Below are 25,202 nucleotides of genomic sequence, written 5' to 3' on the forward strand. Positions count from 1 at the left end.
AGCGTGAATGAAATAGGTAGTGAAATTGTATCCCTAGGAAGAGCAAACGTTATCGACATACGGAAGCACTCAAAACTCAAAATTGAAAATTATAGTCGCGGGCTCTTTGTCTTACATGGTGGGGGAAATGGGCTTAAAGAGATAGGTGTGGAAAAAACCGTCCAGGAAATTACTAGTTGCGTGAGGGAGGTGCATGAAAAAAATATGTCTGTGGCAGTAATCTGTATTTTGAGACGACCTAGAGAGGATAATACTTACGAGAGAATGAGAAAAGATGTAAATATGAAAGTGTTTAAGAATCTGATGGAATTCAAAATCGAATGCTTTAAAATGGGTGAGAGAAATGTCAGCTTTCTTGATCCTGACTGTATTAGAGAGAACATGTTTGGAATGGACGGAATGCACCTCAATCCTGAGGGGACGGAGGTGCTTGAGCGAAAAGTGAAACGGTGGGTGCAAGAAAATTGTGTGGAAGTGGTACGTACGGAATGACAGAAAAAGAGTGTGAATGTGACCAGACCAAACAATACGAAAATGGTGCAAGTGGGACTGATAAATATCAGAGGCTTGGGTCTTGGAAAATATGAAGATCTGTGTAAAGAGTTGGAAGCACATCAGATGGATATAGTAGGTGTAACTGAAACTCAAATGAGAGAGAATGGATGTCTGAGAAGCGGGAAGTATGAGATGTTCTATAAGGGAAGGAAAAAGCAACAAACAAAGGGTGGGGGAGTTGGAGTTATTGTACGTATGGAGGCCGGGTATGACGTGGAGGAAATAAGTGTTGGTGAAAGCGAGATGAGCGAGGATATACTTGCTGTAAAGGTCGAGTATGCAACAACTAAGAATGAAAGAATGCAAATGGTGATGATCGTANTTGAGGATATGAGCAGAGTGTGGATGTTGGGAGGGAATGAGATTGTTAGGACAAATGAGTATAAGTACTTAGGGATGTGTGTGGACCATGAAGGATGTCAGAGAACAAAGGCCGCGAATTTAAGTAAGGCGAACCAATGGTTGGGTATACTTGGAAGTGCAGCAAAAGTGAGAGCGAGTAAGTATGAAGTATTGAGAGAAATGTGGAAGAGTGTAGCAGTGCCTAGCATTATGTATGGACTGGATGTGATAGCATATAGTGATGGCGAGCTAGATAAATTGGAATTGGTACAAAATAGAGTGGCGAGATTGGCACTAGGAGCCCCCAGGTGGACTGCAGTAGAGGCCCTGAGAGGAGACATGGGTTGGAGTACCTTCAAGGAAAGAAGAATGAGAGCAGTTTTGAGGTATAAATTGAGACTAGAGCGAATGGATGATGAACGTTGGGCTCGAAAGATGTATATGTGGAACATGAAGGTGAGCAAATGGGCACGCAGATGTCGGGCAGTGGTGCGTAAGTGTGGCATGCATGAAGCATGGGTGCGCCAAAGGCCCGCTGGGCCAAAGACGAATGGGTGGTGACAGTACGGGGTGCGATTGGGATCGAGTGGGATGAAAAAGAGTGGAAAAGAGAAATAAATGAGCGAGTGAAAAACTATGGGCTGAAGGTATGGAAACAAGGAATGGAGGGAAAGGACTCTCTAAAACTGTATCAGATGAAAGCGATGCCAAAATATGAATGTATGTATGATGTATGATGTGTTCACCTTCTGTTTTGTGTTAGGGCAGGCACGCTAGGTGTGAATGGACGTACATACAGGTGGAATGAGAGGAGGAAAGATAAATGTTTTATGTGTGATGGGGATGAGAAGGAAACTGTAGAGCACTTGTTGATGGAATGTGGGGCGTATGAGAGAGAGAGCGTCAGTCTATGATTGAGGTGATTCTGAATGAGAGAGGTGAGACTAACGAGGTGGGGCATGAGAGAACAAGCGAAGAGTGGATGGCGATAATTACGGGTCTGTCTGAGGGAGCAACTGCGGCTATGTTTGAGAGCGTGAAGAGATATATGGAAAGCGTGTGGATGATGAGGGAGAGGAGGAGGGTGATAAGAGTGGAGTCTTGAGGAATGGAGGGTTGAGAGAGGGGAGGGTGGGAAGACGTGTGAACGTGCCGAATTGTTTTAGTACGTGGTTTTAATTTTTTGCGATTGTCAAATTTTTATATTTTTTCTTAGGACAGCTGTGAATATGGTATATTTGAACTTTTTTGTTAACATAAGAGTGTGAACTTTTAATTTTTTTGATGCTAGTAAAAGTTTTCTAGGCAGCGTGTATGACCGATTTAAAGGTCGTGACCGTAGGTCACCACGCCCCCCAATTCCAATTCCAATTCCAACGTTATTCGGGGCATACGCCCGGCCAGCACCGATCACTATTTTTACACAAAAATTAATAAAACCCCACATGACGTGTTAAATTTTCAACTACATGTCGTGTGACAGATTGAAATATTGACCGTCTACTAATTACTAAGGGCGGCGGAGTAAAGACTTAAGCGATTAGCGTAACGCCTTTGTAAGTGCCTTTAATTTATTTATTTACTTTAAAAAAAATTAAAGTGCCTAAAGTACAGCTACTTACCTTATTAGTAATACAAAATGGAGATATATTGCTCTTAACTAAGAAACATTGACATTTGACACAACGATCACTTTCATTCAACTATTTCGAATGTTGGAGTACAAGCACCAACGTTAGCGAGAGAATAGCGGCAAACATTTTCTCCAGTGAAGCAGTTCGTTGATAACAGACATACATTAAGATTCCCCATTTATGAAAATTGAGTCAAATATTTACATCTTTATGTAGTAATTTATCCCGCATAGTGTTTTCTGGCTTTTATTTAGCATTTCCATTAAATACAATTTAAAGTAGCAAAAGTTATTATCATAAATGAACTAATACATGGAACGAGTTCAACCATGGTTAGGATTACCGGGAATGACATGACGACTGGTAATTAATAAGTCTAAATAAATACGTCCAAAAATATTTGTTTGCTTTATTTCGTTATATTTTTCTTGAGCAAATTATTGTTGAATGTAAAATTAGAAATTGAATGATATGTAATTTTTCTCCGTATCCCAGCGTCTGCAGATCAATTAAGACCTCTCGCAGTTATTAGCGGAATATATAGATAAACTGTGAGTGTAAGTCCATTGAAAAAGTCCAATATTTTCATCCTTATTGCCTGTAACCAAGAATAGTTTGGCTATACCTTCCTTCTCGAATACATTTAAATCCGTCTCTATTCCCTTGCAAGTGGCAGCATTCCATTTATCGAAGTGAAATACCAATTTAGGGTAAAAATTTCAAGTAGAGGGACATTTGTAATTGAACTTAGAAGCAACATGGAAGTGTCAGACCCCCATGTGTTGGGAGCAGGCGTTCCACAAGGAGCAGGTTTAAGCCCGCTTCTATTTAATCTCCTGCTCATGGATATCCCACAGCATGACAGCACACACACTCTCATCTATGCCGATGATCTTACAATAGCATGCCGCGCACAAACCATGCAAGCAGAAAAATTGAATATGACTACCTAACTATCTAAGGATCATCAGTGACTACTTCAAGAGTTGGGGACTGGTGGTCAATCCCAACAAAACAGTTTTCCAATACTTCGGCAACAAATGCAAGCAGGTTCCAGTCATGCGCTTTGATGGCAGTCTCATAAACTTAAACTATAAAGCACAGCACAAAGTGCTTGGCATGATTTTGGATGCCCCACGGGCCCACGCTTATGTTGGGGACCGCATATTACTAGCTTGTGACTAGTCTGGAAAAGTCCTATTTTTGTCTGAAATATCGCGGCTCTAATATCATATAATTTCAGTAGGTATGAAATCTCGCGGCTCTAATATCATATAATTTCAGTAGGTATGAAATCTCGCGGCTCGAATGTCATAAATTTTTGTTTGATTAAAAAATCGCGGTTTGCACTTCGCACACATGTCATTTCATAAAATTTTCAACTTCAGCACCTCGTAAATGGCTTTTCATGGCCGAGATTTGGAATTCACGGCTCGGTGAAATAGAATCACGGCTCGTAGAAATGGAATCACGGCTGGCAAATCCATAAAACCACGGCTCGAAAAATTCAGTCGCGGCTCGCCAAGTAGATATATTCCATACTAGATCAGAGTCTGGGCCATTCCCAGCCATTCCCAGTTATTGGGAATGCCTTCTGGGCCATTCCCAGCCATTCCCAGTTATTGGGAATGCCTTCTGGGCCATTCCCAGCCATAGTGACAATCCAGAGATTTTTTAGAATCAGTTCATTTTTATTTTCCACATTTACTCAAGATTTAAACCAATTTCTTATGTATGATAATGCTGGACTGCTCACCGCTGGTATCCATGATACTTTGCTTGTCTACTTATAAGACTCAGAAATGAACTTGAGCAAGAGTGTAAAAAACTCTCTGCTTTGCCACTATGTTAATCAGACCACCTCAAATTCAATGCTTGGCAAATTAGATGTGCTGCAAAATGCCTGCTTGCGCCTGATCCTGGGTGCGCGACGAACAACTCCCATCATATCCCTGCAAGCTGAAGCGCTTATACCTGCCCTGTCCCTCCGCCGCCAGTCACTTGGGGCCCAATTAGCTCTAAATCTGTGTTACAGACCTACTAACGATAAAACTGCTTCACTCGTTCACTGATGATGCTTCCCTGCACAAGGATAAACTCCACCCTAGCTACAGCCGCTGCAGCCTGCATCCACCCTCTGCATAGTGGTATTCCGACATCATGGGTAAATCCGTCACCTCACTAGTTTCTCCTTTATGTTAAGCTTTGTTTTAGTTCCATGCGTTTGTTGATGGTTGAAATGGTGACGTCATACATTTGCGCGTCAAAATAAGGCCAAAACACTAGGTCTTGGCCATCTAGGCCTAGTGGGAAAATATTGAGATCCAAAGAGAGACAATGCATGCCACCTGGTGAGATCATCGAAAAATGTGTCAAATTTGACAGTTGTCCTTGCTCTACCAAATATTGAATAACTGTTTTTATAGGAAGAATATTATGGTTTGAGACTTTTAAATACGTCTGTGAATATATTAGGAATCCTTTAAGTATACTTGTATTCGCTGATTTCAAGTCGTAAATAAATTAATAGATGATTAAGTTGAGAAATGGATTGACATGAAAACTAATTCCGACACAACTTGAATTGGACACACACAGATCGTTCCAAGTTGGAATGATCTGTGTGTGTCCAATTCAAGTTGTGTCGGAATTAGTTTTCATGTGTCTAAATGCATTTCTCAACTTAATCATCTATTAATTTATTTATGACTTGAAATCAGTGAATACAAGTATACTTAAAGGATTTCTAATATATTCACAGACATATTTAAAAGTCTCAAACCATAATATTCTTCCTATAAAAACAGTTATTCACCATTTGGTAGAGCAAGGTCAACTGTCAAATTTGACACATTTTTCGATGATCTCACCAGGTGGCATGCATTGTCTCTGGATCTCAATATTTTCCCACTAGATGGCCACGACCTAGTGTTTTGGCAGTATTTTGACGCGCAAATGTATGACGTCACCATTTCAACCATCAACAAACGCATGGAACTAAAATAAAGCTTGAGATAAAGGAAAAGCTGGAAAGGTGACGGAATTACCCACGATGTTGGAATATACCGCATTTACCCTAACTCATATTCATGTTACCTATCTGAGAGAAACTTCATGTTATCTGAGACTTCCAAGCTTTGTACAAAAATTGAAATTTGCTTAATTAAAAGCCTAATAGCTGCTAATTAAAACGTAATTAAGTAGTGTTCATTATTCGTTAGTGTTCTAATTCAAAGCCGTGTTGTATCCCAAGGACCCAATACAGCTCACACAGCAAATGGAATTCGAACACGTGGATGTCGTCATTACATATCAGTTAAATTTGAAGCGCTGACGCAATACGACTCACCACGTGTCAAATATTGCCACACACAGTGACGGAATATAGGGATTTGGTAGGTTTCCATTCTAAAGGCTTTTTAATAAATATGGCAACATTTTGTGACGTTTCATTGTTGCTGACGCGTAGTGCTGTGTTTTGAGAGTCACGTGAAGCCAACAGAACTTACGTAACGCATACGTTTTTTTTATAGTTTCTCATTTCTTGATGCGTCCTTAATGTGTCGGAATATACCGCGTTTACCCTAGTACAAATATGTTTGCTTGAAAATTGTGAAAAGTTGGATTAGCTAATAGTAATAGCCTAATAGCTACTATACGTGCATAAGGGCATGGGCTCAGATGTCAGATCTGAAGCAGCAGTGAAGTTCCAATAATTACCTAAGAAGAAAGCTCAGATCGTATGTTATTCAGTTTCAGGCTCACTACAACAAGCACTAGTTAGTAGCTAGTTTGCAATGTTTTTGTCGAAAAAAAGTCGTAATTCCTCTCCGAGGCACAGTACCTAAGTTGAGCTCCAAAGTTATTACTATAATAGAATAAAAATGTTGTCCCTGAAGTCTGGAGAAATAGCTACATGGCCTATTGCCAAAACAATTTTATTAAGAAACAATGTATTTTTTATGTTGATTTTCCTTAGTAAGTTGAATTTCCCAGTCTTTCAATTTTCCCTACCTAATCTCTCATTACTATTAGTTTAAGGCCAGGGTGCAGAGGGTGGAAGCAGCGTTGCCAATATATGGGTTTTTAAGCCCAAAGCATTGCCAACCATTTTCAAGATGCATCGCCAGGTAATTTTTAATGAAAAACCATTTATGCTGAGTAATGAAAAACTATTTACAAGCAGGTAACAAGCCATGAACTTATTTACAGGGTTGTATGCACGTGTTACCCCAAATAACTAATTTTACCCTAAAAACAGGGACACAGAGTAATACTTTAGATTAAGTGCATCCAAAAAAAAGGGTGTTTTTTTTATTTAATTATATGTTTTTTGGGGTGTAGATTAAGAATCTGAATTCCGTTCTTGGCGGTCGGCATCGGAAATTTTTAATGGATCCTGTTCCTAACTGGACCTAACCTGCGAGGTTTTCGTTGATTGGCTAGGTTTTTCCGGCCGCCGGACGGACTCCGAACATAGAAAAAACCTATTGGCTAGGTTTTTTTTAGCCGCCGGATGGACTCCAAGTCCAAACATAGAAAAACCTAGACAATCAAAGAAAACCTTGCAGGTTAGGTCCAGGTAGGAACAGGTTCCATTAAAAATTTCCGATGCCGACCGCCAAAAACGAATTTCAGATTCTTAATCTACACCCCAAAAAACATATAATTAAAAAAAACAGTCTGATTGTACAGCAAGTGTCAACTGAACATGTGATAATGCAGTCTGACTGCTCTAATGTGACCGCAACTACGCAATCATAAACTTGTTGTTTACATTTGATATTTTGACGGGAACTCATCGCAACTGATTTCCGGACAAGCTTCACTGCATCCTGATCCATCCAACGTACCGGAAACTTTACTTTTTTCTAAATAGTTGGCCGAAGACTGACAAATATATTAAATGCAGGAATTTTAGTCTAAATATGTGTCAGCAAGATCTTCTGAAGGCGTCTATTTTGCTACTGAAGCATCGCCAAAGATCTTGCAATATTCATCCACTCTGCACAGTGGGTTTAAGGTAAAATCATGTCAATAATTTTGTGTTACATGACTAACCCAAGTGGTTATACTAATTTTTGACTTTCAATTTCATTTTTCATTGCTGACATTAAAAAATTGTCTGGATAAATAGATTCAAACCTGAAAGTGATATGGGCCTGAAGAAATTTTCTGCAGAAATAGGCCAGATTGGAAAAATTTTAATTTATTGCTCAGAATTCTAATTTTCCTATTTGTTACTAGAATCTTGCAGCTCCAAAGAGACAAATTTCCATTACATTTGAAATCTTACTACCCAATCAGCCCTTTTGTTAAGAATTAGATGGGAAGTAATTCATCATTTCATGATCTAACTGGAAAGGAATCTTGCATTCCCAAAAACTGTCATCAAGCTGAAGTCACAGCTCAAAATGCATGTGTAAAATGTAATTCATTGCCTGTTGCTGCTGAAATCTTGTTGCTAATTAACTTTGTTACATGTTTTTGAAAACTTTGATTTTTTTGTTATTATGGCAGCTTTTTAAAAAAAAGTGTGACCGTTTTGATTAAAATACATGTGGATTTGGAGTGGACTGAGGACCTTGTGACAGAATTAGACTAAGCTTTGGATTTATACATCAAGTTAGACAATCCAGACAAAGGAAAGAGTGGATTTATTGACATTAATTAACAAGATATTTTTCTTTTAATTGATAGTTAATGGCATTTGTGATGTAGTATCAAATTTTATTACTCCGAACTTTTAACGTATTGCAAAAAAAAAAATAACTTTTTCAATATCAAACTTGATGCTGTTGCTGATAAGAGTATTATAATATATACATACTGTATTAATATCACTTATTTGCTTAAATTGCGGGGTAACTCAGGACAGTCCTCCGACACGGCATAAAACTGTTTTAGTAGCAAAACTAATTGGAATATTGCAAAACTATAGATAGTGGCGTAAATGTCAACATTTTTCTCATCTATGTAGTATAAAGGAAGCTCAAAAATACTACATTTACTAGCTTTGAAAAATTCCTGAAAAAATGGTGAAGAATGATATTTTGAAAAGTTACTTCTGCTAAGGTCTGTAGTAAAAAAAATATTTGCATGTTCATAGATACGGTAATATCGAATCAATAATACGGTAATTAATGTATATGGTAACATCAAATCAATAAAGGAAAAACAAGTAAAGATCACAGAAAAAGGTCATTTTTTCTACCTCTACATCATCTACAATGAAAGAGGAGGACTTCAGAGTACTGTTAGTAATAGATGAGTACACTCTGCATGCTTCAAACGTTTTATAATTAACTTTTATTGCAAGTGTCCCGGATTACCTCGTTCCCAGGGGTAAATTGGGACGGTTTTATTTTGCATCTGGCACCTTATGAATAGCATATGGAATTTTTTTGAAGATGCCATTGGATAGCCCTTGCAAAGAGCTATAAATTGAGTCTAAACTTGTTTCTGAAATGTTTCCTGGTAAGAAGTTATTACCAAAAAAAAGCTCAAAACCATCCCATTTTACCCCGTTTGACGGTAGTACTTTGTGCAGAACACTTAGAAATTACAGATCAATAAATCAGTAATCCGTTGCCAAATCAATCCTTTGTTTTTATTCAGGAATGATTGAAATCAGGTTATTCATGTTCCTGAAGGTCACAATAACTTTATCTTCATTTTATACAGATAAAGTACGTCAGAGCAAACACATTAATTTATTTTGCGCTAAAGAAATGCAAGACCAACAAACTTACCGTTCTTTCTGGTAACCTATATTTTGGGAGATTTACTTGAGAAATTAAATGATATCAGTTAAATCAACAAGGCTGCCGCACAGCTGTGAATCATACCGAATTACATTTGGGAAATAGAAGTTCTTGCATGATGCTGCTCATCTTGATTGTTGCCATGAATTGATGGATAAGTACATAGGTACATATTTATATATTGGATGAGATCAAAGTATCTCAAGTTGGATCAATAGATAAAGAATATGTGATCCATAATTAGAGAGTTCTGCCCTATTGTTAGTCTATGGTACCTATATCTATTCAACATTTATAGCATTTTGAAGTTATTAAACCTACCTAGTTTATGTATAAAATGCCAGTCTCATATCTTTTGATATTAAAGTTGTCAACTGTTTACAGTTGAAGCAATAGTTCTGTGGCTGGCCTAGAGAGGTCTTCAATGCAAGATTTCAAACTGGAAAATCTGACAGAAACTACTATAAATTGATGATACAAGAATGATATGGAAGTTAGGAATTGTTTAATTTCCTATCAGTTTGCAAATATGAGCTCTTTTAAGATAATATACTGCTAAAAAGCATGTTTTAATAAAAATAAATTTAAATAAAGCATGTTTTAATAATAATAACAATAAAGTTTATGTTGCCCAGACCGAAAAAGTTAGTCCTGGTATCTTTCCTACACAAAAGATTGAAGATTATGCAAGAGAAAAATAGTGACTCAAAGTGGAGCAGGTATTTCATGCCTGACATTTCAAAACCATCTAGTTTTACGGTATCAATTCCTTATTTCTCGCAGGAATATTTTTGGTGAAAATATTTTGAATCAAACCGCTGTCAATATTGTTGTAATGTTCACGCTAAGAATAACCCATATTTAAAATTGACAAGAAATTTTTTTAGTTTGAAGCTGCAATATTCTATTAACTGTTTGACTCCCAATCATGTACCTATAGGTATATGACCTTTATTTAGACTATGGAATGAGTGACAATAACTATCTTGAACATGCCATATTGATGAGCAACTCTGATGGAGAAGTTACAAGAAAATTCATGCATGCTAATGCAGACTGAGCACAAAGGTTTATATTAGTAAGTAAGAGTGAGCCCCATCTGGGTAGGAGAAATATACTCATGCTTGGAGAAGGAAGTAATTATGAAATTATGACAAGCAACTCACGGAAGTTGACATTTGGATCATATTTCAATACAATCTTCCACATTTATAGACCAATTTATAGCCATTTTTATAGACCAATTGTGAAGGAAAGCTCAAGTACAAGAAATAGTTTTCCTAGCATCTGCCACAGGAACAGTTAGAGTACACTGCTAGGAGAAGAACCTATTAATTTGAGTAGACACAACTTTCAATGGTAGTAACTCATACAGATGAATATCTTACAAATTGGTTCAAACGAAAATGGTTGTTTAGCATGGCTGATGATGCCATAATTATCTTGATAGGTTATCTTGAGTAATCTCTTCATAAATATGATAGGTATTCTCTTCATAAAATATGCTAAGTAATTTCTTCTTCATAATAACCCAGCATTTCAATGAAAATTCAGGAAGAATTTATTTGATTTCAAGATTATTTTGATGAAAGTATATGAGCTATATTATTGTGTTGAGCACTCTCAATTCTGAGACATCAATGTCATAAAATATTTCAAGTCATTTAGGGAGAATAAAAAATTCAGTCGGACGAGGAATCCATGTACGTTCAGAATTACTGAGCTTTCGAAGCAATTAATTTCCATTAAGGCAAGCTGCTCAGGTATCAGTGGTGTGAAATGGTGGCAATATATTTCTTACAAAGTTCTCAGTGGTGAATAATTAATTAATTATCTAATTATTTAGCTGCTCACTTTCTTAGATTAAACGTTAATTGGACTAATTATGGGTGGAATGTAATCTTTATTAATCATTAAGTGTCATGTGCTGTCAAAATACATGCAGTGTTTAGGTTACACATTGAGGGCAAAATGACTCACAGGCGGGTTCTTTATTGATATTAAAGAGAATATTTAAAGAACCGAATACCTTGGTATTATTGCCCTTTTTAGCATGACTTGAAACCTTTATTATCCTGAAAAATATTGCATAATTAATTTTTCTATTAATTGGTATACATGTTTGGAATCACTGAAAAAAGCATTTATTCTTTCTTTATGAAAAATTCAGGTAAATTTGTGGCAAAGATAAATCTTCAGCTAGCACAGAGAAGTCATGCTTGTAAATTATTGCTGATCTCTATTTTAAAATTATTTTATGTATTTTAGTATTATTATTTTATGGACTTTTTTTTGATGCTACCATAACTGTTCACATGCTTGTATATGTGTACGGTATATAAATGCAGAATATGTGTATTACATAACTTGTAATACACATATTCTCAGTGTAGCATGAGCTGTTGACACTCGACAATATTCAAATATTATTTATTAAAAATGAGTATTTCATGTTTATGATCATTGGAAAACTATGGGCAGACAAAAGATGTTGAGTGTATCTTTATGTGCGGGTCTCTAATGAGCTTGTATCCATGATAATAAAAACTTTATTGGCCTCATGTTGCCCCAAGTTTGGTTGATGAGCTGTTATGATGTGTCATTATTTTACTATATAAGTAGCTCCAGTGTTATTTTTAATGAAATTGCATCTACAGTGGGGGGAAATAAATATTCGTACACTTGAAAAATCGTATTTTAATGTATGTAAGTACACAAACTTAACAGGAAAAGTGATTTAAATTATGTATAGAGACGCATAGTATTCAAAAATACTATCAAAAGAAATTAAATCTCAATGCANCGAGCAGCAGTAGCAGCAGTGCAGGTAGCAGTAGTAACAGCAGTAGCAGCAGCAGCAGTAGCAGCAATAATAACTCGAGCAGCAGTAGCAGCAGTGCAGGTAGCAGTAGTAACAGCAGTAGCAGCAGCAGCAGTAGCAGCAATAATAACTCGAGCAGCAGTAGCAGCAGTGCAGGTAGCAGTAGTAACAGCAGTAGCAGCAGCAGCAGTAGCAGCAATAATAACTCGAGCAGCAGTAGCAGCAGTGCAGGTAGCAGTAGTAACAGCAGTAGCAGCAGCAGTAGTGGCAGCAGTGAGGAAGAAGAAACTAGTGATGAAGAAAGTAGTTCGAGAAGCTCTTCATGTTCCTCAGGGTCTGAGGATGAGGCCAAGAGGAGTGGGGAACACCGTCCCATCTCTCGTCTCCCCCGCAACAAACCTCTTCCGCGTCACAAGCCAGAGCTTGTAGCTTCCCCTCGTGCTAGTGATGAGAGTCATGTTGAGGAAGATGAGGAGGACTTCCCTCCCCCAAAACTGTCACCTGCCGTTTCCCCATCTAAAATTGGCCCGTCTAGTCCCTTTAAACGGTCTATTTCTTCGCCTCAAAAGTCACCTGTCAAATCCTGTATCAAGCCTGTCTCGGCTACCGTCAAGCACCGAACCAAAGAGCCTAGCCAGGAGGCAGCGACGTTGCCTCCTAGCAAAGAGGCAACGAACTCCATTAAAACAAAGCCAGGAAAATGCAGAGCCCTTGCCTCTCATGAGCTCAGGCCCGACTTGGAGCAAGAGTTTGAGAAACTCCTTACGGGAGTCAAGCCAGCGACCCAGGCACCTGCGCGCTCGTCAGGCAGCCCCAGCGACGTCCTCGTCGACCCTGACTCTGATCTCCCGCTAATCATTGGCAGAGGCAGGAGAAAATTCAAGCCGCTTCTTCCTTACAAAGTCAACGTCACTACTGATCAGGATATTGCTGGTAAAGAAGCATCTTCAAACATATCTCACAGCCGCAATTCCAGCCCCGACAAAACCAAATGTTTTCAAAGCAAAAGTGGTGGCAAAAACTTGAAGTGGTTGCCAATGGCCAGGGAAGTGATGCCAGAAATACTTTAGATGCCAGTTCAAGATGTGGCGACAAGACCAAGAACGCGTATAAAATAGGTGACAGTGTTCCGTTCAACAAGAGCGTTATACCCGAAAATTGCAAGCTTGACACCAGCAACATTCCTGCTTCACTTCTGGTTGGGGGAGTGAGACCAACCATTGCAGACTTGGTCAAGGTGCGGGAACGAAGGAAATCTTTCGAGCGCGACACATCAAGCGGCAGTGAATGGGAGAAAAGAAGACTTGTTGATCGCGATACTCGAGTTAAACGTCGCACTCAAGACTTGCGGCGCCAGACCAAAAAGTCTCAGGAGCCAAAATTACGCAGGCTTGTGTCCCGGAGTTCAGTAGACTCGTGTTCAAGTAAAGGCCATCAGGCACGTGAAGCTGAAGAACTCAGCTGCGACTCAGCAGATTCTTCCTTCACTCTGGACGACGATGCAGAGCCAGGAGGGCACAGCAGTGGGGTGGACACAGCCTTGCTAGCCAGCAGTAATCCTGTTGTATATTTGTCCTCGTCTTTTGCTGCAGCTCAAAATCCCCCCCTGCCTCTATCATCTGCTCTCACCCTGCCGTCCCCGTTGACCCTTTCATCACCGTCATCATACCTCATCAAACAGAAAATGATGACGGCTACTAAAATGACTCAGGATCGTACCTCATATTCTGCTATTACTCAAAACGAATCTCCATCTTGTCGTAATGTAAACAAACCTCAAAATGTCCACTCAAAAACTGCAAACAATTTCCGATCCACCGAGAATTTAAGTTCATCAGAAATTCTCCTAGGCCGCCATAGTGAGCGAAGCGAGAACTCGCGTCCCATGGAGGAGCCCCGAGGCTGCAAGAGCTCGACGTGTGAGGACGAATGTTGCCTCAGAGTTGACTCGTCGAGTGACAGCGACGAGTCTTCCCTCTCTGACGAGCCCGGTGTCAGAGTCGACCTAGACTCTGAGCAAACCCAGACTTTTGCTCTGTCTGCAGACGCCTTGTCGCAGGTTAGAGTTCAGCTTATGGTCTTGTTGTTCAATAGTGAATATTTTGAGTTGAAGGGTGAATATTGAGTTGAAGGGTGAATAATGAGTTGAAGGGTGAATATTGAGTTGAAGGGTGAATATTGAGTTGAAGGGCGGGGGTTAAATAAATAGTCCCATTAATGGTAGTTGATATTAAAAACAGCCGTGGTTAAGCATCAATTAATAACTAAAGTGATTTGCTCCTCTAGTAAATAATTAGGGGTTCTCATTTCTATTATTTTGATAATAATTAAAATCACTAAAGATTGATTGATTCATCAAAGAGAATCCTATGCCTGGAATATCCCATTGTTCACAATCGTTACTTGCAATGTTTTTTCTTGCTACACAACGTGATGTTACTTTTAATTTTGATAACTATCGATAATTGTGTTTTTTTTTGGTTCAATATAACAATCGCCTTTAATTCGAATATCTTGACTACAGGGACGCATCGGGTCCAAAATCTCGGCCCTGAAGATGTCAAAGTTCGGCTCGAGTGGGCTGAGGGACGTGGGCAGCGCTGCACACTTGCCCACTCGCTGCGACCTCCCCCACGCAGCCCCAACCCTCTCCCCCAACCATATTCCCCACAGGGGGAGTGAGCCCCTAGCCTCGGGGTCTTCCGGGGCTGAGGAAGCTGGCAGCGGCAGCAACGACAGTAACAAGTCTAGTAGAAGTAGCAACGACGGTAACAAGTGTAGCAGCTGCAGCAAATGTAACAATTCCAACAACCACGGTAGCGGCTGTAACCAGGCCAAGAACAATGGTTATGACTGTTGTGGCAAACAAGTAGGCAAGTGTAGCAGCAGCAGTAGCTGTAGCAGGAGTACAGCCAAGTGTAGCAGCTGTAGCAGGAGTGCAGCCAAGTGTAGCAGCTGTAGCTGTGCTGCACGGAAACCAGCTACTCAGTGTCAGTGGCCTGGCAAGGTGAAGACGGCCGCTGAGCGCAAGACCTACGCTGACTTGCCAGCTGCCAAAGCGACTCATGCCGCTCATAAGGTGAGGCTCTATTACCAAGCACTAAGTCTCTTTTAAACTTATAAGGCCTCCTATTTAGATCTCATTAAGACTCATCAGTAGACCTTATTAAGGCTTCTCATTAAACCTTGCTCCTTATTATATCTCCTTATTTACGGCTCCTGATTAGACGCTGAAGTTGCGGATCTTTGTCCAGATCACAGCAAAGTTACCTTCTCATTCGTAGAGCACTGCGAAATTCCTGTAAGAGCTTTTCTCTATTCTCAAGTAAATCTGATGGCAAGTTTAGAAGATGTTGCAGGGGTAACGAAAGCTTTTCTTGTGTAACGGCAGGCTCATCTAGACTTCAAAATCCGATGCTCTGGCGCTAAACATTGCTATGAAGGCTTGCTATATCACCACGACTGTAGTGTCGTCATCACTCTTATTTCATCTAAACTCTGGGAGATTAGTTGAAATAATATACGTAGCTAATATCATGGAAATTCCAAATCTAATTTTTGACTACCTAAATCCTAAGTAAAATTAATAGCCACAGAAGCGCCTTGCGTCTGAAGCATCCACTAACTCTTGTTGTGTTTGTTCTCACAGGTAAGCTCTCAGATATTCACGTATGAATATTAAATGACGCTGTACTCATCTTGGCTGCCGGTGGTGAGTACCTCTGCTTGTTTATTGCTCCATGGAGGCAACCAGAAGCGAGATTTGGTGCCTACGCGGTTTAAGGTAGCGAAAGGATAGGAGGATGATGGTAGCAAAATAATTGATACGTTTGCGGAATAAGGCTACATTTGTTAACTGCCTCGGCGCTAAATACCTGCTAAAGTTAAGATACTCTTGAAGTGACGAGAGTTAAGAAGAACGCGTATGCTGTTGCATGCTAGTGATAAGAGTCTCGGCAGTGACCCGGGGTTACATTTCTAAATTTAGAGATTACAACATAAATTTGTCATTTATGTTGAGAGAAATGCAGTTGCTTCTGCTTGTTGTACAGGGACTGGCGCACCGCTCTACACTGTGTTAGTATAATAGAAATATCTTATTATGCTTCCTGTTCTTACTTGACTTGGTGCAACATGCCATTCAGTGACGCGTGACCTTGTGAATCAAGTCACGAAAAATTCAAGAATCGGCATCAGGCCATGGGCCTATTTCTTCAATGCCGACACTTCTATTCTATTCTATAAAAGTTTTCCTATATTTCCTAGTAAACCTTGATGGCAAGTTTATAAGATGTTGCAGGGGTAACGAAAGCTTTTCTTGTGTAACGGGAGGCTCATCTAAACCTCAAAATCCGATGCTCGGGCGCTAAACGTTGCTAGGCTTGCTATATCAGCCGTTAACCGGAGTGTTGTCATGACTCTTATGTCATCTAAACTCTGGGAGATTAATTGAAATAATGTAGATAATATCATGGAAATTTCAAATCCAATTTCTGACTACCTTTATCGTAAGCAAAATGAATAGCCGCAGAAGCGCCGTGTTTCTGAAGCATTCACTAACTCATGTTGTGCTTGTTCTCGCAGGTAAGCTCTCAAATATTCACGTATGAATATTTAATAACGCTGTACTCATCTTGGCTGCCGGTGGTGAGTACCTCTGCTTGTTTATTGCTCCATGTGGGCAACAAGGTGCAAGATTTGGTGCCTCCGCGGCTAAAGGTAGTTGATGGTAGCGAAATATTTTATGTGTCTGCGGAATAAGGCTTCATTTTTTAACTGCCTCGGTGTTAAATACCTGCTAAATTTAAGATACTATTGATGGAACGAGAGTTGAGGACGATGTTGCATGATAGTGATAAGAGTCACCGCAGTCACCCGGGGTTACGTCGCTAAATTTAGAGATTACTTCGGTAACTTGGACCGTTTCTGTGCAAGTCTAACGCGCGATCAAAGAAAAATTTGTCATGGATTTTGAGAGAAATGCAGTTGCTTCTTCTTGTTGTACAGGGAGCAGAGTAGCCTGAACAATTCATATTGTTATCTGGTAGTGATATTTCTAAACTGACGCACCGCTCTGTACTGTGTTAGAGTAGTAGAAATATCTTATTGTGCTTCCTGTTCTTATTTGACCTGTTGCAACATGCCATTCAGTGACGCGCGCTAGCTATACTGGCTGCAGGCATGATGCTCGACTGACGTTAGGACGAATGTATGTTGTGACCACACGTGGAACTTGTGTGTCGGGACCACACGGGAAATGTGTTCGTATCGCGACCACACGGGATCGTGTGTGTCTAGCCCACACGGAGAACGTGGGTGTCTAGCCCACACGGAGAACGTGGGTGTCCGGAGCACATGGGGAACGTGTGTGTCGGGACCACACGGCGAACGTGTGTGTCGGGACCACACGGGGAACGTGTGTGTCGGGACCACACGTGGAACTTGTGTGCCGGGGCCACACGGAGAACGCTTGTATAGTCCGCACGTGGAACTTGTGTGTCTAGACCACTCTGGGAACGTGTGTGTCGGGACCACTCGTGGAACACGTGTGTCGGGACCACAAGCGAAACGTGTGTTTCGGTATCACTCATGGAACGCTAGACAAAGTATCTTGTGTGTCGGGACCACACGCGCATCGTGTGGTCCGCTGCGTGTCCTGTCCACCCGTGCGTCGGGGTCGTTAGCTGCGGTGGCTGCGGTTGCGCGCTGTAATGCATACCGCGGCTAGTCTGGACCACAGGCTCATCGTGTGGCCCGCCGCGTGTCCTGTCCACCCGTGCGCCGGGGTCGTTAGCTGCGGTGGCTGCGGTTGCGCGCTGTAATGCATACCGCGGCTTCGTGCTCGTTAAATCCATTAACATATTTCCTTTGCCTTGAATGCCATTAACGAAGGATTAAGTGGTGATTTTGCGGTCTCACTACAAACTCACTGATCGTTATTGTCGTAGGTGCTATGAAATTAACATTGATCATTATTATTAAGCTATCTTGTCCAGAATAGCCACCTCTTGTATGCGTTTGTAGAAGAGGAAAGGTCTGTAATGGAAGAATAACTCTAAGGAAACCTCCGTACAGTGAAGTATATCATGTGTAAAGACGTTTATATTGGTAAATGTTTACTCTCAAGGACCTGGTGACTTGAGATTACGAGGAGAAAATACATACTTTAAAGTTCATTCACGTTAACTTGGTTGAGTTGTATTCAGCAGTTTTTGTTCGTATTCTTGTGCAATTCGTTACTTAGCCCATCGTTTACCATTGAACGTTTGCTGGTAGCTAATGGTGTGATACTGTGAGGCATTGACATTGTAATTTCAATATTTTGATATCATAATTAATTATTGGGGTTAATTATCACATCTATTGTTTGATGTATTAACTTTGACAGCGCTTCGCTGCAGGACTTCGATTGTTGTTTCGTTGTGCGTGCATGCTGTATATGTGTTCGTATTACGCATAGGTATGCGTGTCCGTTGTGCATGTATAGTTCGTACTTGTACGCGATGTCTGCCACATACTGGCCATCTAAATGCAATGCCTAGTTTGCATGTGTCGCCAACCCTGCAATTCACAATGAGGTTCATGATTATATATCCATTACCGTGCACGCTCATCGCCGCCGGTGTGCGCGACACTCGGCGCGACCATATACGTCGTGCACATTGATTTCTTGCGTCTGCGAGCGTATACTCCTTCTCCCAGCTGCTTGCGTATGTACGCTCACGCTGTTGATTGTAGCGTGGACACTGGCCATCGTCTGCTACGTGCGTACGCATGCTTACGCCTGAGATCGCATGCAGTGCGCGCACGCATGCTCAAGCCATCCATTTATTGTTTGCTGGGTGTACGGGGCTCGAGGACAGCGGCGCCTCGCTCACTGTTAAGCGCCGGGTCATCGCTACTAATTACACTTAATTGCTGTGTTGAGCGACCTATGATAAGTACTCTGCAAGCTGGAACAGCTTTACGAGTGCATGTGTCGGCAGGAATAGTGAAGGGTGCTCATGCAACTTTTATTCTGCAAGCAGGAACAGCGTTACGAGTGCAGTGTCGGCAGGAATAGTGAAGGGAACACTTGTAACTATGGTAGGAATAACGCTGCGCCACGTCGTACATAGTACATATCTCTTTGTAATATGTAGCGCACGCAGTGCAAATCAATACGAGCCGTTTACGTATGAACGCTGTAGTTACGTGTTGCTCTCAATTATCTGTATTGTAGAGCCATATTACATAACAGAGTCACTCTGTGTATTAGTGACGATAGGAAAAATAGCGACGAGGCTCGTGGTAAAAATAGCTACTCGCATCGTGATGTGTCGTACGATACGTGCTGCAACGTGCAATACGTTTTACGTGTCGTACCTCGCGCGTCGCATATATGCTTCGTAGCACGGTTCCGTCAGGTGGGAGAATGAATGCTCTGTATGTATGGCTGCACGCGCTGTATAAGTATGAATGCACGCACTCCATGCGGTTGTATGGCAACGCACGCACTGTATAGGTATGAATGCACGCACTCCTTGTGGCTGTATGGCTGCACGCACTGCATGTGGTATGTGACTGATGATTTATTAGGTCGTTAGTTGATTTCACTGAAGCCATATTTTCCCCTTCAGTGTTCACCTCCCTGATTATCAGAAGTCTTCGCTCATCAGCGGCTGTTGGCTCGCAATCCCTAATTGGCGACTGATTTTCAGTGTTCACCTCCTTGATTATCAAATGTGTTGTACGATACGTGCTGCAAAATCTTATGTCGTTTTACGTGTCGTATCTCGCACGTCACGCACGTTTCGTAGCACGGTTTCCGTCAGGTGAGAGAATGAATGCTCTGTATGTATGGCTGCACTCGCTGTATAAGTATGAATGCACGCACTCCATGCGGTTGTATGGCTGCACTCGCTGTATAAGTATGAATGTATGCACTCTTTGCGGCTGTATGGCGGCTGCATAGTTGCACGCACTGTACATGTATTAATTCACGCACTCCTTGTGGCTGTTTGGCTGCACGCACTGCATGTGGTATGTGGCTGATGCATTATAAGGTTGTTAGTGGATTTTATTAAAGCCATATTTTCCTCTTCAGTGTTCACCTCCTTGATTATCATAAGTCTTCGCTCATCAGCGGTCGACACTCTCAGTCCCTAATTGGCGACTGATTTTCAGTGTTCACCTCCCTGATTATCATAAGTCTTCGCTCATCAGCGGTCGACACTCTCAGTCCCTAATTGGCCCCTGATTTTCAGTGTTCACCTCCTTGATTGTCATAAGTCTTCGCTCATCAGCGGCCGTTGGCTCGCAATCCCTAATTGGCCCCTGATTTTCAGTGTTCACCTCCTTGATTGTCATAAGTCTTCGCTCATCAGCGGCCGTTGGCTCGCAATCCCTAATTGGCGACTGATTTTCAGTGGGCAAATTTATCGCCTGCAAGCGGCAGGCGCAGTCATGCCTCAGTTACCCTCCATGCTGCGTCGGGTGTAGGTGTGCGTGTGGCGCGTCCTCCCAATGCCGCGTGTCGCTCCTCAAAGTGATTTAGTTGTGCAGCAATACAATTCATATGCCAAAGTTAATAACATATCTATTTAACTTCGATTATGTTTAAACGTATATGAAAGAACATTATTTGCATATAATTAGAAGTGTTTATTTAGTAGTTTATAGCTAGAGTGAGCGTTAAAATGATCACGTGTTGCTTTGCTTGTGCTGTCCAAAAATTCACCCCCTGCCTCCTCCCGTCATAACTCACCCCCAACTGCAGACACTGCAACCGTGTTCGTTCGTGTGTCTTGATTATGCATGCCAGGACAGCAGCTTCAGCTTCGTGCAGGGTATCTTGTCTGCACAGTGCGTGGTCATCGTGCGTGGCATGATTCTGTCCTTGTATATATAACCTTGCATGTATACATGCCTTGTATACATACCTTGTATGTATACATACCTTGTATGTATACATGCCTTGCATGTATACATGCCTTGCATGTATACATGCCTTGTATGTATACATGCCTAGTATGTATACATGCCTTGTATGTATACATGCCTTGTATGTATACATGCCTTGTATGTATTCATGCCTTGTATGTATACATGCCTTGTATGTATACATACCTTGTATGTATACATGCCTGGTATGTATACATGCTTTGTATGTATACATGCCTTGCATGCATACCCTTGACGGGATCATTCTGCGTGGCATGATTCAGTCATTCTGTTCCTTGTTGTTATGTCGAGACAATTATGATTTCTAATCCAAAGAATGAGTGAATGTCATGCAGTGAGTGAATGTCATGCAGTGAGTGAATGTCATGCAGTGAGTGAATGTCATGCAGTGAGTGAATGTCATGCANCCTTGATTGTCATAAGTCTTCGCTCATCAGCGGCCGTTGGCTCGCAATCCCTAATTGGCCCCTGATTTTCAGTGTTCACCTCCTTGATTGTCATAAGTCTTCGCTCATCAGCGGCCGTTGGCTCGCAATCCCTAATTGGCCCCTGATTTTCAGTGTTCACCTCCTTGATTGTCATAAGTCTTCGCTCATCAGCGGCCGTTGGCTCGCAATCCCTAATTGGCGACTGATTTTCAGTGGGCAAATTTATCGCCTGCAAGCGGCAGGCGCAGTCATGCCTCAGTTACCCTCCATGCTGCGTCGGGTGTAGGTGTGCGTGTGGCGCGTCCTCCCAATGCCGCGTGTCGCTCCTCAAAGTGATTTAGTTGTGCAGCAATACAATTCATATGCCAAAGTTAATAACATATCTATTTAACTTCGATTATGTTTAAACGTATATGAAAGAACATTATTTGCATATAATTAGAAGTGTTTATTTAGTAGTTTATAGCTAGAGTGAGCGTTAAAATGATCACGTGTTGCTTTGCTTGTGCTGTCCAAAAATTCACCCCCTGCCTCCTCCCGTCATAACTCACCCCCAACTGCAGACACTGCAACCGTGTTCGTTCGTGTGTCTTGATTATGCATGCCAGGACAGCAGCTTCAGCTTCGTGCAGGGTATCTTGTCTGCACAATGCGTGGTCATCGTGCGTGGCATGATTCTGTCCTTGTATATATAACACACCTTGTATGACCTTGTATATATAACATGCCTTGTATACATACCTTGTATGTAAACATGCTTTGTATACATATCCTTTGCGGGATCCTTCTGCGTGGCATGATTCAGTCATATGCCTTGTATACATACCCTTTGCGGGATCCTTCTGCGTGGCATGATTCTGTCATTCTGTTCCTTGTTGTTATGTCGAGACAATTATGATTTGGAATTCAGAGCAGTGATTGAATGACATGCAGTGAAGCGTTATCGCGTTATCTATCATACCTTGGAGTTATATCGCGTTATACATCATACACCAAAGTGTTATCTATCACATTATTTATCATACGCTGACACGTTATCGCGTTATCTGTCATACGCTGAAGTGTTATTGCGAACTATCATACGCCGAAGTGTTATCGCTTTATCTGTCATACGCTGAAGTGTTATCGCGTTATCTATCACGCTCTGAAGTGTTATCGCGTTATCTATCACACGCTGAAATGTTATCGCGTTATCTATCGCACGCTGAAATGTTATCGCGTTATCTATCACACGCCGAAGTGTTATCGCGTTATCTATCACACGCTGAAGTGTTATGGCGTTATCTATCATACGCTGAAGTGTTATCGCGTTATCTATCATACGCTGAAGCGTTATCGCGTTATCTATCATACGCTGAAGTGTTATATCGTTATCTATCATACGCTGAAGTGTTATATCGTTATCTATCATACGCTGAAGTGTTATCGCGTTATTTATCATACGCTGAAGTGTTATTGCGTTATCTATCATACGCTGAAGTGTTATCGCGTTATCTATCATACGCTGAAGTGTTATCGCGTTATCTATCATACGCTGAAGTGTTATCGCGTTATCTNCAGGGGCACGGCAGAGCAAAGATGCCCAGGGCAGGCAGGGGCACGGCAGAGCAAAGATGCCCAGGGCAGGCAGGGGCACGGCAGAGCAAAGATGCCCAGGGCAGGCAGGGGCACGGCAGAGCAAAGATGCCCAGGGCAGGCAGGGGCACGGCAGAGCAAAGATGCCCAGGGCAGGCAGGGGCACGGCAGAGCAAAGATGCCCAGGGCAGGCAGGGGCACGGCAGAGCAAAGATGCCCAGGGCAGGCAGGGGCACGGCAGAGCAAAGATGCCCAGGGCAGGCAGGGGCACGGCAGAGCAAAGATGCCCAGGGCAGGCAGGGGCACGGCAGAGCAAAGATGCCCAGGGCAGGCAGGGGCACGGCAGAGCAAAGATGCCCAGGGCAGGCAGGGGCACGGCAGAGCAAAGATGCCCAGGGCAGGCAGGGGCACGGCAGAGCAAAGATGCCCAGGGCAGGCAGGGGCACGGCAGAGCAAAGATGCCCAGGGCAGGCAGGGGCACGGCAGAGCAAAGATGCCCAGGGCAGGCAGGGGCACGGCAGAGCAAAGATGCCCAGGGCAGGCAGGGGCACGGCAGAGCAAAGATGCCCAGGGCAGGCAGGGGCACGGCAGAGCAAAGATGCCCAGGGCAGGCAGGGGCACGGCAGAGCAAAGATGCCCAGGGCAGGCAGGGGCACGGCAGAGCAAAGATGCCCAGGGCAGGCAGGGGCACGGCAGAGCAAAGATGCCCAGGGCAGGCAGGGGCACGGCAGAGCAAAGATGCCCAGGGCAGGCAGGGGCACGGCAGAGCAAAGATGCCCAGGGCAGGCAGGGGCACGGCAGAGCAAAGATGCCCAGGGCAGGCAGGGGCACGGCAGAGCAAAGATGCCCAGGGCAGGCAGGGGCACGGCAGAGCAAAGATGTCCAGGGCAGGCAGGGGCACGGCAGAGCAAAGATGCCCAGGGCAGACAGGGGCACGGCCGAGCAAAGATGCCCAGGGCAGGCAGGGGCACGGCAGAGCAAAGATGCCCAGGGCACGGCAGAGCAAAGATGCCCAGGGCACGGCAGAGCAAAGATGCCCAGAGCAGGCAAGGCACGGCAGAGCAAAGATGCCCAGGGCAGGCAGGACACGGCAGAGCAAAGATGCCCAGAGCAGGCAAGGCACGGCAGAGCAAAGATGCCCAGAGCAGGCAGGGGCACGGCAGAGCAAAGATGCCCAGAGCAGGCAGAGGCACGGCAGAGCAAAGATGCCCAGGTTGGGCAGGGGCGCGGAGCAAGATTGTTGGCAATCAATCGCTGGCTATGAGGCGATTATTTATGCCTGGGCACGCTGTTGCCCGTGGTTGTTGTGCTGCTGCCTCTGTTGGTGTAGTATGGCGGGTGCGATGATATAACGCTGCTTCTTTCTTGCCAGCTTCTGCGTGCTGGCCACGTCAGGCCTTCCGTCCATTCTTGGTATCTTGTTAATTTTGGTATTTGTTTGGGACGTAGCAGTCGCAGGCCACGATGGATCGCCGCCTCTGATTATCGTTCATCCGCCCTCATTTGGGCCACCTGATGCTCGATGTAGGTGATTACAATGTCAACAATTTCCTTCTATTTTTGGTTTGAAAAACTTCCAGTAATTAAGACCTTCCTCCCACTTCATTGGTGATGTTAAGCCTTAACCTTCCATGCAAAATAGATAAATTGCTGCAGCGCTAGTAAACATGTGGCCACTGAACTGACCAACCGCACTGAGCATCGCTGGGCGCTGTTCTATTGCGGGCGCGACCGTGGCGCGTATTTCAGTGCCGCGCGGGACGCGTGCGTCTCATCCGCTAGTACGGGCTGCAAGGCTGCTGCTTGCCTCCGTGGTGGTGTGATGCTGGTGGTGGTTGTGGTGGTGTTGTGGTGATGATGATGTTGGTTGTGGTGATGATGATAGTGGTGTTGTGGTGGTGGTGGTGATGATGCTGATGGTTGTGGTGATGAATGTTAAGCCTTAACCTTCCGTGCGAAATAGTTACATGGCTGCAGCGCTAGTAAACATGTGGCCACTGAACTGACCAACCGCACTGAGCATCGCTGGGCGCTGTTCTATTGCGGGCGCGACTGTGGCGCGTATGTCAGTGCCGCGCGGGACGCCTGCGTCTCATCCGCTAGTACGGGCTCCTCTGCTGCTGCTTGTCTCCGTGGTGGT

The 25,202-nt window shown here is 42.9% G+C and overlaps 2 protein-coding genes across 2 annotated transcripts in view; both read left to right on the forward strand.

Moving 5' to 3' along the window:
- The first annotated feature begins 330 nt into the window (after positions 1-330).
- Positions 331-13,035, forward strand: LOC125178739 (putative protein TPRXL). Its single transcript, XM_047883229.1, has 3 exons — positions 331-449; positions 12,106-12,937; positions 12,982-13,035. The coding sequence occupies exons 1-3, from the start codon at positions 331-333 to the stop codon at positions 13,033-13,035; spliced, it is 1,005 nt and encodes a 334-aa protein (XP_047739185.1).
- Positions 12,429-25,202, forward strand: part of LOC108666567 — a 50,540-nt gene continuing 37,766 nt past the window's right edge. The window contains exons 1-2 of the mRNA XM_047883231.1: positions 12,429-14,175; positions 14,641-15,195. Coding sequence (XP_047739187.1) covers positions 13,108-14,175; positions 14,641-15,195 — 1,623 coding nt within the window. The 5' untranslated portion in view covers positions 12,429-13,107. The remainder of the gene's footprint in view (positions 14,176-14,640; positions 15,196-25,202) is intronic.

This window comes from Hyalella azteca, unplaced genomic scaffold (genome assembly GCF_000764305.2).
Source record: "Hyalella azteca isolate HAZT.00-mixed unplaced genomic scaffold, Hazt_2.0.2 contig1606, whole genome shotgun sequence".
Classification (NCBI taxonomy): Eukaryota; Metazoa; Arthropoda; class Malacostraca; order Amphipoda; family Hyalellidae; genus Hyalella; species Hyalella azteca.